This window comes from Numenius arquata, chromosome 3 (genome assembly GCF_964106895.1).
Source record: "Numenius arquata chromosome 3, bNumArq3.hap1.1, whole genome shotgun sequence".
Classification (NCBI taxonomy): Eukaryota; Metazoa; Chordata; class Aves; order Charadriiformes; family Scolopacidae; genus Numenius; species Numenius arquata.
Window position 1 is genome coordinate 55,221,012 of NC_133578.1, and position 21,995 is coordinate 55,243,006.

Here is a 21,995-nt window from a genome sequence, read left to right on the forward strand (position 1 = left end):
CTTATTTTACTCCTATTGTGTCTACATCACTGCCAAGATCTTTTCTGAATATACCTTCTCAAGAGTGTTTTAAAGTTTATATAGTAGTATTTGCAAGTTCTTACTAATGAAGAAAGTACATACGCAGGTATTGGTTTTGAAACACAAAATCAGTGAAGTGAAGCAAAAATCAATTTGCCACTTTGCTTACAAGTGTTTTGGGTGCAACTTTGTACAGCTAACTTTAAAAAAAAAAATTAGGGTTCCATATCAAGAGACAGATGTGCTATGGATGTGGAATATTCCTCAGTCTTTTATACTGAACATCTTTCTAGTTCCTTGATCAAAACTATTAACTCTTGACTGCTCTATCAGCTTCTGTTTCATTTCTGCTAATGGTTCTGTGTTTTCCAGGTTGTGAGATTTTTTTGATTGTTTAGGTGTTTTGGTGTTTAGAAAGCTCTATACACAGCTAAATATCTTAGTAAAGGTCAATGTGAGATGAAGGAATACACACACGAGAGCAGTAGGATCATGTTCTTGTAAGAAGAAAAAGTAAATGGGCTGTGTCTTGTTGAAGTAATGTGATAAATATTGCTCTAACGTATAAAGGGAATCTACAGAAAAGACCTTCAGGAAGCAACTCAAATGTTGGTAAAGGCATATCCTTTTGATCTTTACTATTGCTAAGATTATTTTTCAAATACATGGAGAAAAGAAAGCACATTCCACCGATAACTTCACTTAAGACAGCGCATGTTTCATAAGAGTGAAGTTAATCCCAGCGCTGACTCCATATAATGTCATGTAAGCCAGGGTAATCCATTACTGCCCAAATCAGCAAGGGCAAAAGGTAGAATGGTGTTGATGTGAGAATCATATTCGCACCTCAGGAGCAGAGAAAACTCCAAACTTGGAAAAATTTCACAAAATTAATTCAAAAGATAACAAGCAAGTTGAAGTAGCAATGCCATTACTTTAATTGGGACAAAATATTGAAGATTGGTATTGGTAGATCAAAAAAGATAACTCTCTGAGACTTTCTCAGTTACAACAGGTGAAACTTTTAAATCATTCAAGTAGATTGCTGGTAAGAGAAAGTCTTGTAGTTGAAGATATGTGGACGAGCAACTTTAAAAGCCTATTTTATTATGTACTTAAAGAAAACATGTACACAAAACCAGGGAGACAAAGCCTACTGCTCTGCCTCCACAGTAGTTAATGTTACATTTAGGACACTCTCTTGTGTAGATAATTTCTATAGTAAAAATTGTGCAGATGTTTATAGATCTGTCTCAGCAAGTATTCAGATGTGAAGACTTAAAGTATGCCTCTGTTTCCCAGTCTAATATTAAACTGTGTTCTACAAGGCAACCAGCTCGTCATTATAGGGCAACAGGTCTCTTATTTGCTCTATGACATTCTTGTTCGTAGCAGTTGAAGGTGGAATCTGTTGATGGTGATGATTCTCATTTTTGTCCATTATATGTCTTCCACTGAGGACTTTGAAGCATGGTAATAGACTTCAAGCAGAATATGTTTTATAAGGTATATAGAAATGTCTCCTGTAGGGGTATCAGAGTGGTAGAAGATACATGAGCAACTCAGGAACAAAAGCATGCTAGACAGTCTGAACTGGAGAGGAGGGGCTTCATAGCCTTTCTCCTCATCTCCCAAATGATGAGAACATTGGCTTGAGCTGGTTACAAGGACATCTGAAAGAGAATTTGCAGCTATTTCCTCCATACTGATTGTTCTGGTTGCTTTGGAAATACGGCATTAGGAAGAAAGGAGTAAGAGTAATTTCTAATTCCAGACAATAGTTTATGATTATGCAGATAATGCCACTGTCCCAGAATATAAAGGATAATTGAAGAAGAATAGATTCCGCACCATAAGAAGGGGCTGTATTTCAGAGCTGTTACGTAATGCTAAATTCAACTATGCTTGTACAGTTCCTTGGACCTGTCAGGTTGCAGCAGTTGAGAAAGGATAAGTGTTCTTCATTTCTGTGGTATTCTTACAATTTGAAGGAGGGAATCGTAGGAAAAAAAAATGTTAGTGATTCAGTAGTTACCTTCAAATTGTACAGATACAATGGGACTTAGCTACATTTAGGCATTTAAGCTCAAAGAAAGTGCTGCTGGATATCTGTGCTGTGAGGCTTAAAACTGTGCTTGCATTATGCTTCTAGTTTCCCAAAGTTTTCCTGTGTCTGTCTGCAGTCTTGTGAATTTCAGATTTACGTATGCCTTTGCCTCTGATTAGCCTATGTTGTTTTACTTTTCCGATTTCATCTGGACCACATGTCTATATCATTTTTCTTTACCAAGAACAAGGTTGACAGGTTTGGATTGGCAGGGGAGAAAGCAAAGACTGAGGGGGGCTCAGCAAGATAGGAAAGCAATATGCATGCCATCAAGGAACTATTCTGCTTTTGTGTGCAAGCAGGTGAACAGGACATACAAGTGATTTCCTGTACAGCTGGAGGCCTGTTTTAGCTAGTGAACTTTTTACAGAGATGCTCAGTGTTTGCCATTCCGTTGTAGAGTTATCTTTCCAATAAAGAGTATTGCTGGCACTGCTCCATATCTCAAACAAAAAGCTATGTATTGTCACAAGAGCGTTTACACAAGTGGCCATGGATTTAAAAGGTGGAGAAAACCAGATTTGTCTAATCAAAGTGGTCGTATAATGTGTAATGCTCCAAATTCTGAGCTCTCTGATATATTTAAGCTGCATCACCAATACAGACTTAAAATTCTTTCTCCTGGATTGTTATCCAGTGAGAGATACAAGCTGTTAAAGCTTAGAAGACAAAAGGAGGATAATCTATGGCATTTGTTCATTTCTCCATATGAAGTTAAAATAAAATATCTACGGAGCTATACCCTGACAGGTTTTTGTATTTGAGGATGTTTCCCTTGCGTACCTGCCAGGATTCCTATTGCATGCAAGTGTAGTCAGCATTATAACAGCTGATGAAAAGATGAATGTGTGCTGAGGTCTCCTTTTTTGGCCTTTCTTCTTTATACTGTCTCCTAATAAACAGAGCACTTATTCCTGGTTTAGAAAAGTGGTGATTAAATTAACCAGATCTCAAGGTCTACTGGAGAAAATAAGGACAGTGAGTATAGTTCTGAGGTTCCAAGGGCTTAACTGAGATTCAATAAAGAAAGACTAGGTAAATGAAACCACTCTGGTGAAATTCACTCAGAGAATTTGCTGAGATGGTGAAATCTCTTTTAGGAGAAGGTAAAGTATTTCCAACTTCAGAAGGCTAGGATTCAAAAAATTATCTGTTGCATTGCCTTACATGCTTATACTATTTAAATAAAGCATTTGCAAACTCTGCAGTCTGAAATCTGATTTTTTTCAACACTGTCAGCCAATAAACAGTCATTTTCTAACACCTTGTGGTTATTTAAACAGTGGCTTAAGGAAGCATGAGCTTAAGAATGACTGACATTAGACCTACTGTAAGTCATTATTTCAGGAAAGATTTGACATGACAGTCAACAGGAAAAGAATTATGATCAATGTCAAAGACATTCATTTTTCCTTTTAGCAGAGAATACCTCATCTTTGGCTGGCTCTGCTTCCTTTTTACTTTTCATTCCCTGTTGGGGCTACAGTGTTCAGCTGGGCATTTGAGAGTCTGGGAAAAGAGCTTTTTGGGAAACCACAAATTTTACTCATGTTTGATTTATTTCTTACATTCACAAAGCAACAACTATTTTGGAAATCCAGATGATTTGTGCGTGACAGGTTAGTGATTTAAGTTCATAGTGTTATTAGATAATAAGCTGTAAAGTTCAACCATGCTTATCGATAAACCTGTCGGTTTGCAATTTTTTGAATCTACCGCCGTGCATTTCAGTACTATCTTCAAATATTCAGGCTTTGTAGATGGATGGCAAAATAATTTGTCTAGCTGTTGTGAATTGCTCAGAAGGCAAATTTGGTGCTTTGTCTGGGATTCTGCTTTTTAAAAACTTAACATTTCTTGATAATTCTACCTCTTGATATTCAAAATGACTGTACTAGTCATGCTGTACATAGACTGTATATGGTGTTTTTGTGATCTCTCTACTGTGCGAAGAGTTGCAACAAGCTTGAAACGAAACAATATAGTATAACTATTGAGCATATCTGATCATAAACTAGAACTGTAACAAATGCCTTTTATTCTAATGTAGGAAACTGCTTTCCTGTCAGTAGAAGCAGCGTTTGCATCCCTGCCTGTGTACAAAAATGGACACACAGGTCATCATGTGAACAACTGGTCTGTTTGAGAGGGCTGAAGGCTTGCTTTTAGCCTGAGCCACTTAAACATCAGATAATCTGGATGTGAGCAAGTTTTGTGATGCTGGGCAGAGTTTTGCACGTTTTTGAAAACTAAGACTCTCTGACGATTAATGATAAGTATTGTCTTCATTTTCTTACAAGGAAGGAAGTCGGGGCTAAAGAAGTAGAAGTGCTACACAGTGAGTCTTACGCAGATGTTGAAACAGAGCCCGTTCTCTTTAGGAATTCTAGCTTTAAACATTATTTGTGAACTTCCTTGCCTGAGAGAAGGATTATCTCAGACTTCACTATTTTGTTACTGTATTTTGTGTGTATAATCTTAATTATTTTGCTGTGTGATCTTAGTGTTCACTGCATTGAGATGAGACTGTATCGTTTGGCCTACAGTTTCTGTGCAGTCTGCAGGGAGTTAAGCGTAACTTGTTGGGAATGTTAATGGAAGTTGTGCATAATTTGCCTGTGCATCACACTGAAATTTACCCTTTGGGGTTACTGAGCCAGTGAAAATTCTACCGGGTGCCAGAGGACTGACGAAACCATCAGATTATCTTAATGACAGATTTACACTCTCCTCGTGTTCTGTACTTTTCAGATTTTGTAACTCTGATTTATGAAACTTTGCAAACCAAAGTCCTTCCTGCCATACGCTGATCTTGTGGCACTTCTTGTAGGAATCTGGCTTTACTGTGGTGAGAATATGTGGTCAAAATAGCCCATATACCAAAAATTACCCAGTACTTTATGTATTAATAGACTGCTACCCTTGATCCCAGAGGTGACTACATTTCAACAGCATAGTGCTTATATTATTAATAAATACTGAAGCTTAGAAAATGAAAAGTCTTAAACACAATGTGAAAGATTGTTCCTGCATCAGAAAAAGCGAGTAAGTATTGCAAGAAGTAGGCAAGTCCCTAATGTAAGATCTCCTATCTATATACTTTTGTTTCTCAATACTCACAACAATACATTAAAACCCTCATAAATTAAATGAAATACTCTTGCTTTTGCTATTAGAAGAGCGAGTGATCTTCACATAAACTCAGTCTCAAGATGAATGACAGTTAGTAGAAAAAAAGTCCTGCAGAAATCAGTTGTAGCATAGTGCTATTCTGTGCTTTCTTAACAAAAGCTGTTAGTGTGTTTAGAGTAATTTTTCCATAATGAAAAAAGCCAGTATCTGTGACAGATTACATTACTATACACACCTGCATTTGCCCTGAACCTGCTAGCCTGATAAATTGATAAGTTGGTCACATGTTGTTTTAAAAAGGCAAAGAACGTAGTTCCTAATAAAAGAATGCTACATATTTCTTCTAAAAGGTTAAAAAGCATTTCTCAGGGCTCTTAAATTACCATATTCTGATACCAAGGGAAAATAAAACCTGGGCTTAGAGTCTTGTTTGTACTTAGAGGGCTTTCCGGACAGGAAGGCAATCTTGATGCAATTCAGTAAGCCACAATACCAGTGGGGCATTACAGGTGAAAAATTTGCAGCTGTACCCCTCACCACAATGTATTACAACTGTACAGTGGAATATTTCCTGTACAGAAATAGGGCTTGGTTAACTTTGTTTCCCAAGAGTAGATCACATTAAAATGTTATAAAATCATGATTTCCTGCATTTGAATACTTGTGGTTTCTCAACTGGTTCCAATATTACAAAGGGTTTTTTATAGTTTCTATTAGTTGAAGATGTATAGAAGCTTTTTTTCCAAAGTCAGCTAAAAGGCAGTTAAGTATTTTTAAAGAACAATTTCTCTCAGAAGACAGGAGCTTTCTTTCACATCTCTTTATTATAACTCTATTTAATATTTATTTTATAAACTGCAGAACAGATGTAAATTTAAATAAAATGAAATAAATATGCTAATAGGATCATAAATAAATTTGTTAAATGGAGTTGAAAGAGCTGAGGTATATGTTATTACTCAGAAAGCAAAATAGTAGTTATTTTCATTATTCAGCCAAAGACCTCAGGATGGATAGGGGAAAAAATTAAATCAAGCAGATACTGCATATTCAATTTTAAAGTGAGTCTTTATAGTTTAAAAGTTCTAGCTTTTGGACAAAATTTGTTAAACCAAATTCAAAGAGAAATAAAACAAATTCTGTGAAGAAATTGTATATGGGGTAATTTTGAAAAACTTCTCCAGTTGTGGTATCTGATTATTCCTGAGTGTTGAAAATTGAGAGTGCACCATAGTGGAATAACTGCCCAAATTATTCGGGTACGTAATATATCAAAATGGTGTCAAAGTACGGAAAACCATAATAAAAATACAAAGGAGATTGAGCCGGGGGACAGCAAATACTTTGTACAGATAGAATGTTTTTAATCTTAGTACTACTGCTAATCCTAATACTACTAATACTGGCTACATTTTTACCTCACTGTAAACCACTACATCTTTGGTTTTGGTGGGGTTTTTTTGGACCTTCATGAAAAGGGAAAATTGGTGGTCTGTAGCTGTGGCAGGAGCGGCTGCTGATATGGTACAGTCTTAGCCCTGAGGAAGGCTAAAAAAATGTTATCCAACGGGGATTTTGGTTTGTAGCACGATTTCACAATGTCAGTCACATAAGATGAACAGGAATGTGGATGTTGAGGTGTTCGACATTTGTCCAAAATGTTGTTCCACTGGTCAGATTGGATTGTGTGTATTGTGTGAACAGGCATATTAGAAAGCTTTTACTCTATTTAATATTAATTGTCTTTTAAGCACATTTTCTACATAATATATTTTTCTGCAAGGGTTTTTTTGCTATTTTTTGTATAAATAATACTGCAAAATCAAATTTAAAAGTAATGTTCTTGGTAGTTATTGCCAAGAATTTTTCCCTAATAAAAATCTGGATAAAGCTTTTTATTTCCTACTACTGTGACTTCTGGTCACCTAATGGGAGAATTGTATTTTTAAGGCAGTTGGCCCTAAAACAGTAAAATATCCTAATAACAGAATAGCTTTATTACAGAGCAATCAGTTTATTCATGCTCAGGAAGCTGGAGTTAAAATCTCAGCATGGGTTGGCGTCTGACACAAAGTGCTAGTTTGTATTGTATTCTGCCTCTGCTTCACTTAGGTGGCCCTGCTCGGAGAAGATAAAACACACACACGCTTCCTGTCTTCTGTGTGCATTTTCTTGTACAGTAGTTGTTTCTGGAATGAGCATAACTTCATTTCCAAGAGGAAGCGCCCACCATCTGAGGGACTGAGATTCAAGAAATGAGCATTTATTCTGTAGGCTATTTTCTAGCAAAAACATGAATCAAAAGGAAGCATCGCTGAAAGCAACATTAAGTACATTCTTCTGTAACCCAGCTGTTAATATCTTTCTTTCTTTCTGAGCTGGACAAGATGTATTTTGCAGCCTAAGAGATCTGCCTGTGCATAGTTAAAAGGTCTATTTTTTATATGGAGTTTAAAAATTGTATGCTCCAGTATTTAAGTAGTAAACCAATAATACTTTCATATACCCTTCATTCAGCAACCTCAAAGCAATAGGCAGATGGCTGTAGCTTTTTCCTAGAGGCAAAAAAGATGTCTGTGAAAGAGATGAGATTAGCTAAGAAATTGAGATATTTTAATTATTTCTGTCCTAAATGGCAATGACATCTGTGTCTGAGACCTGTTGGCATTATGACAATATATATAGTGAACAATAGGTATGATGATTTATGGTAACGTGACAGCTTGTGGAAGTGCATCGACGTTAGCCCCCTGCTCAGCTGCAGAGCTCTGCTGTAGAAACACACCTAGTGATAAGTGGTGTGCACTCAAGGCTTTTCAAGTCCAAATTAGCAAAGTAGTCTAAAGCTGGGAGGATAACATCAGGTCACAGGGAAATCTAGAAGCGTGTGATCATGAAAGCCTTTAAAAAGCACATATGGATCAACAGTCATTTCTTTCCCGTTGCTTTTTTATTATTACACATAACTTTGGGAATGAGGAGTATCCATGTGGTCAATAGGGTGCGCAGCACATGGATGAAAATATTGATATGTAACATACCGTTAACAGATTCTGTAGCATTTTTTGACCCTTAGTTTCCAAATAGGAATTAAGTTATGCTGGTACAGATAATGTGTGACACAATATATGATGAATAAGAAAAAACATGATCTGTCACATTGTAGTGCATTAGTGGGAATACTTCATGTTGGTTATTAATACTGTCTTGCTGATAGGTTAACAAGCTCGCAGGAAATTACTTGAAGGATGCAGGTTTTTGAGGGAGTTTTTGAGTTTGGAATTTTTCTTTTTGGGGTAAATGTATATGATAGAGGTTTCAGCTCTGCTGAAATTGAGACAGGCTCTATTTGTAGAAAGTTGATGTATGTTCACAGAGGTGATTCTTGTAATGTCTGTTAGTGTAATATATATGAAGACTTTTTTCTTAAAATGAAGCAAAACAAGAGATTCACGGAGAACAGGAAATCCACACTTTCTTAATTCAAAAGATTTCTGCTACAAGGTAACTATTTCATCTGAGTTGTTTCTTTGTGTCCTGTACTCCAAGGGGGCAGAACTGGAACTGTCAGTCAGAGGCAGCTGCTTTCCTTCCTGTCAGAATTTGTTAATACACCATTTTCATTCTTCATCAGAAGAGTGCCATGCAATTTTCAGATCTCCAGTGTCTATAGTCCACAGCACTAAAGAGAAAAAGAGGGAACCTTCAAATGATCTGCTTTGTTTTAAACTGATTTATCTTACTAACAGCTTTTGTTACAAGTACTTATAGTTTAGACTGCTTTCATTAAGCTTTTCACCCTGCTTCTGATCTCTGTTAATGCTGCTGAAAAAAAACCCACACTTGACTGCTGTTTTGCTCTCTCTTGCCATAATTGTCCTTCTAAATAACTGTTTGTGCCCCCGTACGTGGTTTTCCTGCAAAAGGGAGCTTGGAGATTCTTGGATAAATCTGAACCCACAGTTAAATGATAGTTTTTGCACACCTAAGTGGCAGGGGCTGTACATTAATGGTTCTTTTTGCATTTTACAGGTGAATAAAATCATTGCAATTCAAACTTTCTTTGAGAGCTAGGGAAAAAAAAAGCTCTGCAGAAGTCTGTTGAAGAAGCATGCTTGTTGTTAGCAAAGAAGTTTGTGGTTAGATACACTTCATTACTTTTTAGTTTTATAGAGACAGCACAAGTGGTCACATTTTCTGAGAGGTAACAGTTATCTGAATTACAGCTTGGGTTTTATTCAAATATTTTAAGGTAAAAGTACCATACGTAATTCTACATATGGGGAATTTTTTGTTGCAGCTAATTCACTTATTCCCACTGCCTATGACTCAGTTCTGGCGTTATAGCCCATTTCCAGGCTTTAACAACTATTATTTTTGGCAGTTAATATTGCCCAAAGCTACCATCTTTCCCTAAATTTACCCAGATCAGGCATTAGTAATAAACCCCCTAGAACAAATAAAGCTAGATATGTAGGAATCAAAGATTCTAAGTCAACTAAGTCTTTTGCAAGCTTCAAACTAGAAAGCTTACAGTTTGGGCAGTCCCAAACATGAGCTGTATTTTGTATAGGCAATCACATAAAGCATGTCTTTGACTTTTTACTTCTAATGCGCAGGTGGTGTCTTGAAACATACTGTCTCTTGCTCTGGTAGATTTTTTAACGTATTACAACACAGTTAGGAAAAAATTCCTGAGTGAAAATAAAGAGGAATAATCTTTTCAATGTGCTTACCAGCCTGCTTTAATTGTTATGTGATACGTTCTTTCTGGCTACTCATACTGCTGAGTCCAGTGTACCTATTCTTTTTTTTTATTTTTAAACAATATATATGAAATCTGGTTTGGGGTTTTTTTCAAGTTTTGCCCTGCCTTTATTTTCAATCTTTATTTTCCAATCACTCCATAATACTTTCCTCTAGCCTTAGTGAGAGTTTTATGTTTTTCTTATTGTAGTACCACTTCTGAAATTCCTTTATTGTGCTCTTTTACTTGTTCTTCCAGCTCATTAATTGCAGTGGGAATAGAATTCATCACCTTGCTTACCCTCTTTTAAAATGCCCGGTACATGCCATTCTAATCCAAAAAAAAAAAAAGAAAAAGTTTTGTTGTGAGATGTAATCTAAAAAAAATAAATATCATAAATAATAGGATAGCTTTATGAGACTTTTGTTGCATACATGTTACTCAGCAACATTGACAAGAAAGGATAACTTAGGTGTTGATAAGGAATAGAAAGCACAAAAACAAACCAAGTATTCAAATATATTGAAACAGATTCCTAAAAAATCTCATGGTATTTTAAGGACTGAGATTTAAAAATATGCAGAAATAAATACTGCTGTATGTAGAATTACCTGTGTAACCATGAAAGGCTGCAACATTTTTTTGAAAATGATACAGATCCTGTTGTAATTATATAATTCCAAGACTTTATGCTGTAGGCAATATGCCAAGTATCTCAATATTTTAAGTAAAATCAAATGTTTATCACCAGTGGAGACTCTGGAGGTTTAGAAAAGAAGTACCTGAGCATGAATGACTCCACAGTGTAGTATGAAAGAGAGTGAATGATGGAAGTTGCTCCTTATGTGTTCGTCATTAATGTAGGGGAATTCCTTGGATATATCCATAATTGAAGGGTAGGAACATTGCTGTGGTATTGTAATTTTGAGTGTTTGTCCATAGGCATTAAAGGTTAAAATAATTCAGCAATGAGAAGGTTTGAAGAAATCTAAAACTCTATAGTGACACTGAGAGCAAAAAGAATAAATATAGTGTGAGTTTGAAATATGGCTACAAACACCATAATGTGATATTTTATATTGCCCCGGTTGTGCATGGTACCATTTTCGAGTTAGCAACACAGAACCAGGAAAGATGTTTTCTGGGTCATCAAGCCCAGCTTGCTCGCAGCGGGGCAATGCTTGTTACTATCTCCGTCTTATTAACAAATCAAGCTGTCCTCGAACCATCCAACCTCTTTCTGTTCAGGTTTCTAACCTTACATTTTATTCATAGAGCAACTCAGTTTTGACCCATAGCTTCTATAGACCTTTTCCTCCATTAACTATTTCTCTCCTGAGGTGTGTGGGTAGAGCAAACATGTTCCTTTTGTTTTTCTTCTTTTGGTCTTCAAATCTGCACAGATCCCAGTGTGAGTTAATAAGGTTTTAACGTGAAGAATTGGAAATGAGTGCCGTATTCCAGATGGGGCCCTACTGGTGCCCTATATAAGTCAATTAATATTTGTCCCTTGCTTTTGGAAATATATCACTTAATGCCACCCTGAGAGACATCTACTTTTTCCAGGCATCATCATACTGTCTCGTAATTTTCCAGATGACCTTTATATCTTCGCCATTTCCAATTGAATATGCAAAAAAATGTATTGGTACCTTTATGTATATGACGTGTGCTTTTTGATGTTAGATCAATAAATTTTCTCAAACTCTAGTCTTCAAAATTAAATCAGCATTCCTGATTGATATTGCTATTCTACTCTGTTATATATGCTACTGGCATCAGAGTTCTGCTGGCAGTTATCAGATACTTTCTTCTTTTTTTCCTCCATCCCAACCTAAAATTTTAGTGACTGTGGTTGCTTTTTTCAATCTTCAGGTGTCATTGTGACTTGACAGATGTAGTAAAAATCCATGTGTCAGGTGGTTCCACGTGTTAATTTTTCTAGAATTCCGTGGTGATTATTTATGTTACCTTGCCCTCCCAAGCTTGAACTACTGAGCTCCCTGAATTTAGCCTTCATTCCTGTTAATTAATCAGCCTGTTGTCACCTGCATGTGCATTATAGTCCTAACTGAGTAACATGGAAGAGTACTTATGGAGCTTTTTCTAGCTGTGCCTAGATTTACTTGCATCTCTACCACATTCTTACTTTTTTCCTAGTTATTTACATATGTATGTGTATATACAGACAGATGGGGATAAAAAAGGTAATAGCACATACACCTGCATTCTTTTACTATTTGCTTTATGTCAACTTGACCTTAGTATTTCTTGAGCATGTACAAGTACCGTAACTCTGGATTTCTGTATCTTAATTCTAAATTCTTCATATCTTGTGATGCATCCAGGAATAATCCAAGTGGGTTATTTACAGTCTTAAAATTAGAGATGCGATTAAACAGAAGCTATTACGTATTTATTGTGTTTGGGTTCTCAAAATCACACAGTTATCTAAATAGATCACGTAATTACAAATACTTCATGATTTGTCCCAGGATTTTTATTCGTGTGTTGGCCCACCACAAAGCATTGTGTTGCCCATCATTGTTTTTACTCTACATCTTCGATTATTTTAATATGACAATAAATGGATAATTAATAAATGGATTTTTTTATGTAATAAAATTGAAAGAGCTAGTTCAAGAAAAAAAATTAATGATGGTTACATCATTAATCATGTGATGACATCTGATGGATTTTTTGGCTGTATAGTACAAATAATGATTAGTGGAACTGTCATTGTTATTCTTGGGTACAGTGGAACAAGTAGCTATTTCTGTACCAAGTGAGAGAAACTTTGAAGAGTTATTCTGCAATAACGTTCTAAAACCATTTTAAGTCAAGACAGCTCAGAACCTGAGTAACGGTTACAATTCTGATTTTCTATATGACAGCTTATGTTTATTTAATTTAGTTAGTTTTGCACTTTCTGCATGTACAGTAAATCCCATTATATTTGCAATCAAGCATAAAGTAATTATGCCTTCTCCCATTTATCACAGATTCCTTGCAGCTTGGAGTACTGGGATGAGCTTCAGAAATCATTTGTTGCATTCCGTGAATTCAGTCTCTCAGAAAGCAAAGTCTGTGAACTACAGCTGCCCAGTATCAACCTTGTGAACGACCAGAAAGAGCTCATAGCCTCCGATCTGTGGAGGATTGTCCTGAACAGCAGTCAGAATGTGGCTGATGACCAAAGGTAATTTTAAAGGAAAAACAGAAATCTAATGCTACACTCTTGAGAGGTCTTCTCCAAGAGACTTAGGAAATAAGTTACTGGTTTCATACGCAGTAAGAGTCACTGGTCTTAAATGTGCTTCACACTGTAGTTCACCTTCATGCAAGGGCATGGAGTGTGCATTAAAAGAGCTCTCCTTTAGATTTACAGGCAGCCTGGCAGCATCATATTCATCAATTTTCTGAACACAAGGATTACTGAAGAGTGAAGACAAACAGGCCATATCCTCAAACCTTTTAGCTGCACAAGGCAGTAAAATTAGCTAATTAACAAAAGGAGGCTGAGACGCAATCCATTGTATAACATAGTAATAAATAGTAAACATTCTTCTTCCATGCACCCGCCATACATTGCTTTTATTCTGTCCTCATTGCAAGTCAATGACTACAATAAGCCAAGTGTCTATTTTAAATATATTAAACAAAACTTTAGTACTTCAAGAGCATTGCAGCATTATTCACACAGCTTGCTTACTATGCTAACAGTAAAAAAATTTAATTGGCATTTTCAAACACTGGGGATACATTTTTCATTATGTTTACAGCTGGAAACAATGTACAATGACAGATATTCCCTCTACTTCCACTCACTCCATTTTGGTTAATATGTAGAGTAAGAAGAAATGAGTACAAATTCTTTCCACAAACAGCAGTGGAGTTGCTCTTGAAGACCTTCTTAACGTTTTATAGTTAGAATAGAAAACCCAGAACGATCCTGTGGGGTCATTGGTATTTGCTTATTGTTGCTGCCTTTGACACACGCTTAAATGAGTCTGTAGCATCCACATATATGTTACATGAAGCTACAGAATTCAGAGAAATCAGGAAATACAAACATGGCTAACAAAATCAATGAAGAAAATTAAACATCTGGTTTCCATTAATAGTATCGGGTTGGAAATGATTTCTTGATGTTAATTGTGAAAGAATGCATTTTCATCATTGAGAAGTTAAGTGTTTTAGACAAGGTTAATTCCTTTGAATGTGGGACCTTGGCAAAATTGCCTTCCTGGTCAGCTTAACACCGCAGAAATGTGAACTCGGTGGGAACTGAAAATGAAGTAGTGAAATCTAGTAGATTTTTTTCATCAAGCCATTTGGCACTGTAATCATGTTTATTGTTTTCTGCTCAAATAGGGTTCATCACTATATGCAGCATTTCATTCAGGGAGCTCCAGTAAGCTAATGAGTAGTAATCATTCAGAAAGAGGCTAGGGTTAAAATGAAATACAAATACTTAAAAATATATATATAAAACCAGTTTGGACTGTGATTAACACCAGAAACATCTTGCAGCATAACATGAATTCACTTGCCTAGAAGGTCTGAACTCGTGAGTTTTCACCTGGGAGGCTGCAGACCTGCTCCATGATAGTGACCGTCCTCAGTGGTATCAGTGTGTCTAGTTATAAAGGAGTAGATATATCCTAATGGCCTTGAGGTACCAGAAGCCTCCAAGGAAGACAATTGCTCTGTCCACAGCAATGATATTAGAAGCGCTGTGTCCTCCAGATTGTGTACACATAAAGCTAAAACAGAAACTACAGCTGAAAGGACAGGAATTAAACTGAAGCATTAGTAATTCACTGGATAGGGATAACGGGAAAGTAAAGAAGGCAGCAAAAAACATGCACCACACTACTGAGGTATTTGAAGGTCAACAAACAGAAGAGAAAGAGGGAAGTCAAGGGGAGGTGCTATGAACTGCCAGCTCCTTAGGCATGAGTTATGGACACTGCAGAGTCACTAGTCCCGATACTTTTGGTGGCCTGAGGAATTTGTAATAGTTTTAATAGGTGTAGTTTACACCTACATGAACACTAGACTGGAAAGTTAAAGATTCACGTAGGTCGGGGTGAACTACATCCAGAAGCCAGAAACCTGAGGGGATACATGAGGAAAACCTTTGAAATCAATCAGAGAAGATTAAATTCCCTGCCTCAGCCACAGTTTCAGATAGAAATTCAAACTGATCTCTCTTTATACTAGCTTCAAAGAAGGCTGTACTGCAAGCTTTGTTAAGGATAATTGCAGGAAGGACTGGTGTGGAAGAATTAGTCCTGACCATGCTGGAGTGATCCTTCATAGGGAAACAACGGGTCAGAAAAAGAGCAGCTCTTCCTCAGAGATGAGGCTTTGACCTATGGTGTTGGAGGCACACTATCTTTTTGTTGGAGACAGAGCAAACCGTGCCGGTCATGTTTTGAGGTTTTGAGACAGTTCACGAGCACTGAAATACGTATAGTTACAGCTGCAGAACAAGTTTGAGGTAACGGTTAATCCCTAAAGGATCATATTCTGTTAAAGGGAAGCCTGGTTTAGGAGATGGTGACAAATACAGTGGACCTGCAGAGAAGGCCAACCTTTCTAGGCCCCTAGTAGCATAGGAAGGCCATATTGGCAGTAGCTTTGCTGAAATTGTGGCTCTATCTTCATCAAACAAACATATGGCTACCAGTATGGATACTTTCTTATGACCAAGCACCCTAAAATGTATTCTGGATTCTACTTGACAAAAAAATCCCAGACTTTCTTGGTTTTGAGAGAGAGACTGCCCCATGTCATGGTAAATTTCAATGTTAGGCTTGTTCCTAAAGCAAGTATTTAACACGAGATTTTAGACTTGTGAGAAGAGCCACAAGGAGCTGTGCTTAAAGCCAGTGCCAAGTGTTAGACAGGGGACTTCGAGGGTGAGGGTATCTGTGAATGAGAGCGAGAAGTGAACACAGTATAAAAGTTGAATCTCAGTTTTCCTGGAGACTCATGGTGATTTGACATTACACCATTGACATGCCATAACTGTATGATTGATTAGCAAATGTAATTCACTATTAATTTTAAAGTATAAAAATGCTTAGTCTTGTTGAAGTTTATTTTCTTAATTTGATCTTTTATTTTGGGTCAGACTCTTAACAGATGCCATATGCATGCAGCTGTTGATCAATGATAATATTTTTTCCTTCAAATTCTGCAGAGATTTTTTTATGGTAACATTTATGATATGCTAATTATTAATAGGAGAGAGCTGATCCCTTAAGTACTTTATTACTGATTCCTAATATCAGTTATAAAGTATAAAATGTATGTGGCTCGTGACAGGCAAACGAAAACGTTTGTGAGACGATGTGTGATAAGTTGAGCAGTAGCTGGCACACTGGAGGGTATCAACCAGTAATGAATATGGGAATATGCAGAGATGTCATGATCCAAATCCTGCGATATGCAAGCTCTTTCTGACATTGATCAGGAGGTAATTAGAAATATTAAAATCAAGGGGTTATCTGGTTAAGGACATAGTATATATATATTTGTTGTTTGTTTTTAAGAATTTTGTAAACCATTCATTATTCAATGAATGAATAAGGTTTGAGTGAACATTTATGAATGTTTACTCAATGAATGAACAAATCTGAAGTCCTAAGTGAAATAATTTAGGATCCCCTTGGGTGTTTATGGAACGAATCATATATGGCATAAATGACTGTTTATAGAAGACCTTAAAATGGGGAATTAAAAGGAAATTATCATAGAATAAATTATTTTTATAGGCTGCATTTTCATGTTGCAGGACTAGCAAATTATAATCAAAATTACTTTTATTTAAAGCTCTCTATGGGTGGTGAGACACTAAACCCCCTCTCTGGTCTGCTTGGGAGGGTTTATCATTCTCTGTTTAAATGGTTTACGTTGCAAGATGTTCTATATATTTGTGCATCTCCTGTGTAATGTAAACAGTATTTTTATAATTACTGACATACTAATGTGAAATAGTAATTGAAAATGCCTTAAGATACAAACCATGAAACAAGTACAAAAGCTTTTAAATGAGCCTTAAATTGCTACTTTTTAAAAATTTAAGTGAGGAATCATGATCATGTTTCTTGCTAATTGTTTTAGCTTTTATTCAAAGTAGATGATGTACTGGATTTTGACCTCTAACAATTTGGGTTCAGACCAGCATTTGAGTCATAAATTAAATGAGTTAAGTGGTCTCTTTCTTCTTCCCAGTGGATATTTTCCCATGTTGCGGTTTCATCACAAATGGCAGTTTTGGTTTAAATATTCCACTCTTAAAATAACAAGAATAATGCAGGTCACTGTTAAGTCATTGTTCCCAGTTGCCATATATTTAATTTGAACTGCTTTGCATGATGTGAAACTATCATGCTTTATAATATATAATGACTTAGAATGTAGGTATTTTTCCATTTTAAAAATTCCCTTATTTCACAGGATTAAAAAAGAAAAAAGAAATTTCTGGCATTAAAGTCAGGTCAGTTTTACTTAGAATTTCCTCTGGTTTTGCTGCACCCAACCCTCAGCATCTTGTGCCAAACACAAAGCAGTAGAAGCTAGTTATTCCTTTTCTCCCCAGCTGAAGAGTTGTGGCACTCCACACTGCATTTTGTAGCTCCAAAGCAACCAAGACAATGTGGGATTTTTTTGATACTGTATTCATTTGATGCACAAGTTTTGATTTCACAATCAAATCTACCTCTATGATATTAACGCTTCTACTGTTGTTCAACAAGACTTAATAGAAAGTTTCCTGGGTTTCCAGCTAACACCGCTTTATTTTCTGTTTGTGCACAGCGTGTGATGGAGGACTGTGCCTTTTATTTCTGTGCTTTATGGAAAGTAAAAGGGGAAAGTAGCAGTGCTAAAGGTCTGACGGAAGTCTGCCTAGGCAAAAAGTTTTAATGGGATTTAGTTTAAAATCGAAGGGTCACGGTAGTGATTGTAGGGACTACAGTCCCCCTTTAAAACTATCCACCTCAGTATTATGATCTCTTATTACAGTTCTTTTTTAAGGCAATAATATGGTAATTTGCATGCTGCTCTTAGTATATTGTGTACCGTAACTAGTTTATGCTGTTTTTTAACTGTATTTTTATTTTCATAACAACATGGGGGCTATAATTCTGGATAGGGTTTCTGGTTGAGTAAAAATCAAATGGGCCCCTTCGTGTTTAAGAACACTTGAACAAAGCCTGATCAGACAGGAAAACAGCGATGAAAGAATCCCTGTTGCATCTCTTTTCAGATGATTTCTAGAAGGTGATCTTCTCTCTGTAGAGTGACTTTCCCTTTAAAACGTCATTTAGCGCACATTGTCCTGCTCCTCTCAGTCCTCCACTGCCAGTGCTTGTCCCTCCCTACCACAGGAGAGAATGTAAGGCCAGTTCTGTCCCAGGGAGCAACGTTGTCCCACCCTCATTTGCTGTTTCTCTCTGGCTAGATTTTTAAGCATGTGGATGGGCAGTGAAGTTTGCTAGGGAATCCTTTCAGTAGTGGGTCTTTCTGGTTTCTAAGGTGACTCTCTATGAGGAAACAAAAAACAGGTTTCGATCTTTTCTGTTTCCCAACATCTTGAGTTCCACGATATTACCTCTGCTTGATCTGCTGCTTGTGGGGCAGAAAAATCAGAGCAAAGTATGGCTAAATGCTTTAAAGTATTTCCCTGGTGTGAAGCTCTTGCTACATTTCCTCAAGCATGTCATGTTGCCCTGTAACCGTTGTGGTTATGAATGAGAAATTACAAAGGTCCCATCATGCTAAAATGCTTAATAAGTAAAAAGCAGGTATATAAAATTTGACTAAATAAGAATTTGGAGACTTTTGGTTTTTATTCTGTGAAAATATCCATCTCCAAAAAAACATGTCTAAGGACATAAAAATGCTGATTCACTGATATGTGACTCAAGGAATACTTTTCCAAGGAAAATAAATTTATAATTTCAGAATAAACCTCAAATTTCAGAAATAAATGTCCTTCCTTTTTACTGCAACTAGTTATACCTGTTTGTACAAACTAAATCTTAATTCAGAATATAAAGTGTAATTATTTTTTTTAAAGTTCCTTATAGTTTGGTTAACATTTGTTTGCACCTCTTTACCCTTTTTCTGTTTTCATTCCATATGTACCTGAAATTCTTTTTCTAATCAAAATGCAGTGAGCAAAAAAAATCTTAAAAAGTTGACAGTTATTCTGAAAGAACTAACCAGTTTCACAGATTCCAAAGTATTTGATGGTCTAAATCAGCATATGAATTTTGGTGGTTTTTGGATTTGCTTCCATGCCTTGTTCCAACAATCTAAGGAATGTCCATGGCAGAACAAAGAAAAGCCTCCCATTTCTCTGACTCTAGTCCACTCCCATAGATGTTTTATCATGTGAACACAAAGGACAATTTTATTTCCAAAGATACCACTTCTCAAAAGACCTACAACACCATTTTTGAAATGTGAACAGGCAATTTGAAGAGGTAAAGCACAGGAAAGCAGCTAAAAATCTGATTGTTTTACCTTTCATTCTTCACCGACCTAATTCAGTCTTGAATCTTTGATAGTTAGCTAATTTTAGTTGGCTTTTACTGCTATACAAGTATTTTGATTTATGTCCACAAATCTAAAGTTGGATTTAAGCTCCAGAAATAAATACCATACTAGTCAGTTACCGTAACACAAAATAATACTGATAAACTTACCTATCCATGAAATTCTACGCATTTGCAGCTGAATATTTGGAGTACCTACTCTGTGCACAATTTTGCAGTAACACACATGGAGTGATGAAAAATTTGGTCCTAAAAGCATAAGACATGTTGCTTTGAAAGGCACTGTTGAAATTTAAACTTGTGTTTGAATTTAAAGTATCTTTAAAATGTCCATGGAAATCTATTCATGGTGCTTTACAAAAGCTAATTATTTTATGTCAAAAATAGTAAGTTGGCATTAGTTAATCCTTCATTAAATTTTATTTTAAAAATAAAAGCAGTTTTGGACTGAGGACGTGGACTTAGTTTTCTTGAATCAAATCTATGTTTTGAAATTAAAGCTCTTTAGTCCCAAATTGCAAAGGGAGTGAGAATAAGGAACAGTAAGGGTAGATTTGGATTAAATTAGAAAGTTTATTTGTACTAAAGTGGTGTCTTAGCAACCTATAGAATTGTGGTGTGGTGTTAGTTTCTCTCAAGAGACTGAAAGATAATGCTTGGAAATTCATGGCGTCAGGAGTACAGCTAGCGAAAAAAAAGAAATCATTGGGGTGGCATCTTAAATGTATAGTTAATGTGTTGTAATAGGTGCTAGTAAAAGGCTCCAGGCTGAGCTTATAACACTCAGAGATTCTTTTTAAATTATGACCGTCGAATGAGAAGAGTGAAGGAAAGAAAGCTTAAAGGGGCAAGGTTTATGCGTAGAAGTAGTTTGATGGTTGAGTTGGTTTCCTTAAAATAAAATGAAGAAAATCATTCTCTTCACCAGATTAACTTTCAGCTCATTCTTATCACTTTAGTAATGGTAATGTACTCTGTTTAGCTATTTCAACAATTAAAGATAACTGGTATGGTTTGGTTTTATTTCTGTAAATATGGATCGCATTCAGGTGTTTCAGTTTGTAAATTGAAATTGCAGTGTGATAAAGGCATTGTTGGATTGCAATCTTGTCTGGTGTGTTCTGCTTCGGAAAAAGTACATACAGTAACATTAGCAGTTAAAAGAAAACAATGGGGCTGGCTGTGTCGGAAAACCAACATGGCACGTGGTCATGTCTTACTGTAAAGCGATAAAATCCTGGAAGTGTGAGCTACCACTTTGTTATCTACCTTCTGCAGCTCGGAAAGCGAATCTGGCTCACAAAGTGCGTGTGATCAGCTTGTAACCCCCACGGCATTAGCAGCCTGTACCCGGGTTGACTCCTGTTTTACTCCTTGGTTTGTGCCATCGCTAAGTGTGTTGATCCAATTTACTCATTTGGAAGTCCACCTCTGTCATCATCTTGATCAACTAGGCACAGGTATGTACTCCTTTATGTAGAATAATAAAAGCATATGTAGTTCATACACACTGCTTAACTGCTGTTTTGCTGTCTGTTGTCCCCATTTCCTCATTCAAACAGGCATTCTTGAAATATCACCAGTGTTACAGACTTCAGGTTAAAACTGATGACTTCTGTGTGTTGAGAAAGTACATACGGTAGGCAGCGGGGCTGGCTGATCTCCCCCCTTCCTCCCTCCGGAATGGGTAACTGTAGAAGCCATCCGGTTTTCGGAGTCTGATTAGTGACAGCAGGTGCCGCTTCAGTTTTGAGCCATCTTAGTGAATGAATTTGATCTTTTAAATTTTCCAGCATATTAACAGCACTATTAAAATATTTGAAGATTTTGCAACCCCCTTAGTAAGAATTCCTTGGAAGAGCTCTGAGAACTGCAGATTTAACTGCTATTTCAATTATGATCACTTTTGGAGCTACATCTGTTTTTGTTCAGTGCTCTCTGTCATTGCATTAATGGCAAATACATTCCAAGAGATCTTTAGATTATTGTCTGATTTTCAAATGCCAGGAATGCTTTCCATGGAAGATGAGCAAATATCTTAGATAATTTTGACAGGGAGAGCTCTCTCCGTGAGTAGTTTTTGTGTTTCTGCAAGTATTATAATATATTCAATATCAAATCATACCAAGACTGACGCTCAACGTCTAGCAAATAATTTTTTGTCTATCTGGTACCTTTATCAGTACATAATCTTCCTAACTATTACACTCCAATTCCAGATGCTCGATCTTTAAAATTACATGTATTGGAAAAAGCAAAAATCGGATTAAAATCAAATCCAGCTGTTTCATTTTTCAACAGCGACTGATGAGTGCTGATGCTGCTGTTGTTCTTGTTACAGCACCTAAAGGCCTTAAGTTTGGGGGCTCCCTTGTGCTATGTCATACATGAAGGGAGCACAAAGCTTATTGTA

General features: G+C 36.4%; 1 protein-coding gene across 2 annotated transcripts in view; it reads left to right on the forward strand.

Moving 5' to 3' along the window:
- VPS13B (vacuolar protein sorting 13 homolog B) overlaps positions 1–21,995 on the forward strand; it is a 475,565-nt gene that overhangs the window by 398,586 nt on the left and 54,984 nt on the right. For both annotated transcript variants that reach the window (XM_074145995.1, XM_074145994.1), the window contains exons 39-40: positions 13,010–13,206; positions 20,861–21,042. In XM_074145995.1, coding sequence (XP_074002096.1) covers positions 13,010–13,206; positions 20,861–21,042 — 379 coding nt within the window. The remainder of the gene's footprint in view (positions 1–13,009; positions 13,207–20,860; positions 21,043–21,995) is intronic.